Here is a 3,721-nt window from a genome sequence, read left to right as displayed (position 1 = left end):
CTGTGATCTCAGCGAAACCAATATCCCCATTGTTATAGCAGCTTGCTGTGTGCTCCACAATCTCTGTGAGAGCAAGGGGGAGACCTTTATGGCGGGGTGGGAGGTTGACGAAAATAGCCTGGCTGGTGATTACTCACAGCCAGACAGCCGGGCGATTAGAAGAGACCAGCGGGAAGCGCTGTGCATCCGGGAGGCTTTGAAAGCAAAGTTCCTGAGTGAGCAGGGTAACCTGTGATTTTATAGTTTGTGTACTGAGAAGCTAAACCTGCCCCCGTTTCTTTACCCAGGTAATGTTGACTATCCTATCCAGTTACATACCCCCTTCACCCCCCCTCCAACACACGTGTCGAAATAAAAATAGTTCTACTTTGTTAAAGCACACCGTTTTCTTTAATACTGTTTTAGCGGGAATTTTTTAAAACTGGGACGCAGACTGTGGTGCGGGGCGGGTCTAGTGTTGTGATGCGAATGCAGCTTCTAAACTCAAGGATTGACAGGCTCCGCTGCGGTGGGATGCTTGTTTCAACGGAGCCTGTCAACCCTCCTGATCGGGACTGTGTGTATGGGAGGTCTATTTGACTTTGTGGCAGGGGGAGGACGGTTACAGATCCCATGCTGTGTGGCTCTGTGATCCTGTCTAAGGACCGGCGCTTAAGATCTGTAACTGCCCTCCCCCGCCACAAAGTCACAGAGCAACCCACCCCCCCCAACATTACATCAAAACAACCTCCCAGACTAACCGGGGCAACTAGTCACTGCATCACTGCACTGTGTATGTGCCCTGCTGCTGTGCCTGCCCCCGACTATGTACCCTGCCAAAGGAGACTGTCCTGTCCAATTTCCAACCCCCTTTCCCCTCCTCCTCCAAAAGAACATGATTGAAACAGTAGTTAACAGAAACGAATTTTTTATTATCAACTACACATGGCATTGGGAGGTGAAACTTGGACGTGGGCTTGTGTCAGGCGGGAAGGAAAGAACTTTTCAAATTTTGGGAAATGAGAGCCTTCTGCTACTAGAGCTCTCTGCAGGGGTGGAGTGAGAGTTAGCAGGGACTCTGCCGCCTCTCCTTCTTTGCACTTTGGGTGAGGTGGGTATGGGACTTGGTGGCGGGGGAGGGCGGTTAGAGATGGACTGCAGCGGGGCTCTGTCCTCCTGCCTCCGTTCCTGCAGAACATCCACAAGGCGCCGGAGCGTGTCCGTTTGCTCCCTCAGTAGTCCAAGCAGCGTTTGAGTCGCCTGCTGGTCTTCCTGCCGCCACCTCTCCTCCCGATCCATGTTGGCTTGGTGCATTCGGGTCAAGTTCTCCCGCCACTGGGTCTGCTGTGCTGCCTGGGCTTGGGAAGAGGCCATAAGCTCAGAGAACATGTCCTCCCGTGTCCTCTTCTTCCTACGCCTAATCCGCGCTAGCCTCTGGGAGTGTGATTCCAGGCTAGGTTGTGAGACAGTCGCAGACGGGGCTGTGGAAATGGGAAAAAGGGAGTGAATTCCTCTGAAAGATAAATGTAGTTGTGAACAAAGAACATAGTCTTTCTCTGTGAACAAGACCATGCACAGCACCTTTCACATGCGCACTCAGCACAAGGTCGAATTCTCGGCCTTCGCATTCTGTGCCTGGGGTCTTGAACAGCACATTTGAGAAGCGAGGCAGCACAACGGAATTTCTGTTGCAGGCAGACATGGTAAGCCGTACACTTGTGGCAGTTTAAAACTTTTATATTACCACTGGCCTCATTTCACATTTAAATCAATGTCAGTCCCTGCTGCCAGCAATCCGGCAAGCGGGAACTCTGCCCCTGTCCCACCCCCTCGCGGCTGTCCCCGGGAATGATCCCTTTCGGCTGCCCCTCTCCCGCCTCCACCGCGTGGCTGCAAACCAGCGGTGACAGTTCTGTAAAGGAACGGGAAAGCAGTCCCAACACTAACATTCCCCTACCTAATTAAAAGCAGGTCACCATGGCCGACATCACCCTGATGAGGATCTCCGAGAGCGACAAAGAGAGAATGCTCCGGGAAAGCCTCCAAAGACCAGGGCCGTATGCCGCCCTGCTGTGCAGAGCAATGATCCCCGAGTACCTGATAATCTCGTGGCGCGGCAACGTGTCGTACTTCGGAGGACCCAATAAGGCCGCTCTCCCCAAGAACCTCATGCAACGGCTTTCAAGTTACCTCCAGGAGAGCTTCATCGAGATGTCCCAGGAGGATTACTGCTCTATCCCCGCACATATAGACCGCATTTTACTGTAGCTGCAGTAGCAGGGAATACACAGTAGAGCGGCTTGTGCAGGACAATCACTGAAAACCGGACATTGCTAGATTTCTTTTCAAAACTTGCACTGCCCCTTACTAAACCGTTAAGCGCCTAGGGCACACTAATCATGAACAACCCATTCTTTTAATTGTTAATATTCCTGTTTTGTTAAAAATAAATGTTTAGATGTTTACAACACTTACTGGCTGATCCTTCACCAGATTCTGTGTCCGGGGTAATGGCTGGGGACGCTTCGTAGGGGATCTCTGTAAGGGTGATGAAGAGATCCTGGCTGTCGGGGAAATCAGCGTTGTGAGAGCTGCCAACTGCCTCGCCCTCCTCATCTCCTTCCTCATCTTCCCCGTCCCCTAACATGTCTGAGGAACCGGCCGTGGACAGTATCCCATCCTCAGAGTCCACGGTCACTGGTGGGGTAGTGGTGGCGGCAGCACCGAGGATGGAATGCAGTGCCTCGTAGAAACGGGATGTCTGGGGATGGGATCCGGAGCGTCCGTTTGCCTCTTTGGTCTTCTGGTAGCCTTGTCTCAGCTCCTTGATTTTCACGCGGCACTGCGTTGCATCCCGGCTGTATCCTCTCTCTGCCATGTCTTTAGAGATCTTCTCGTAGATCTTTGCATTCCTTCTTTTGGATCGCAGCTCGGAAAGCACGGACTCATCGCCCCACACAGCGATGAGATCCAAGACTTCACGATCAGTCCATGCTGGGGCTCTCTTTCTATTCCCAGACTGCACGGCCATCACTGCTGGAGAGCTCTGCATCGTTGCCAGTGCTGCTGTGCTCGCCACGATGTCCAGACAGGAAATGAGATTCAAACTGGCCAGACAGGAAAAGGAATTCAAATTCAAATTTTCCCGGGGCTTTTCCTGTGTGGCTGGTCAGAGCATCCGAGCTCGCACTGCTGTCCAGAGCGTCAACAGAGTGGTGCACTGTGGGATAGCTCCCGGAGCTATTAGCGTCGATTTCCATCCACACCTAGCCTAATTCGACATGGCCATGTCGAATTTAGCGCTACTCCCCTCGTCGGGGAGGAGTACAGAAGTCGAATTAAAGAGACCTCTATGTCGAACTAAATAGCATCGCAGTGTGGACGGGTGCAGGGTTAATTCGATTTAACGGCGCTAACTTCGACATAAACGCCTAGTGTAGACCAGGCCTAGGAATGTTGTTTTATTCATGATAAAGAACTGACTTCACATCAGTGTGGCATAGATTTCACTCCTCCACCCTGTCCTCCTATCCATTTGTGTGTGGCAGTCATATATAATAAAAGAATTAGGGCTATGTTTGGGGAAAGACCTTTTTAAGGTATAGGCATTTCTCTAGCATTAATATCTAAGATCTCTCCAAGCTTTCAGATACATTATTCATCTCCTCCCCTCTCCTTGCAAATTGGGACTGGGCTTGGGTAGCTGATTCCTTCGTTGTTGGATGTCTTCTAACCTGGGTAA

General features: G+C 51.4%; 1 protein-coding gene across 1 annotated transcript; it reads right to left on the bottom strand.

Annotated features, from left to right (window-relative positions):
* Positions 1-890: 890 nt before the first annotated feature.
* On the bottom strand, positions 891-3,175 carry LOC135984189 (uncharacterized). Its single transcript, XM_065598685.1, has 2 exons — positions 2,455-3,175; positions 891-1,460 (listed from the first exon to the last, which is right to left on the bottom strand). The coding sequence occupies exons 1-2, from the start codon at positions 3,029-3,031 to the stop codon at positions 985-987; spliced, it is 1,053 nt and encodes a 350-aa protein (XP_065454757.1). The 5' UTR covers positions 3,032-3,175; the 3' UTR covers positions 891-984.
* Positions 3,176-3,721: the final 546 nt, after the last annotated feature.

The sequence above is a fragment of the Chrysemys picta genome, chromosome 6 (assembly GCF_011386835.1).
Source record: "Chrysemys picta bellii isolate R12L10 chromosome 6, ASM1138683v2, whole genome shotgun sequence".
NCBI lineage: Eukaryota > Metazoa > Chordata > Testudines > Emydidae > Chrysemys > Chrysemys picta.
This window is presented reverse-complemented; position numbering and strand designations above follow the sequence as displayed.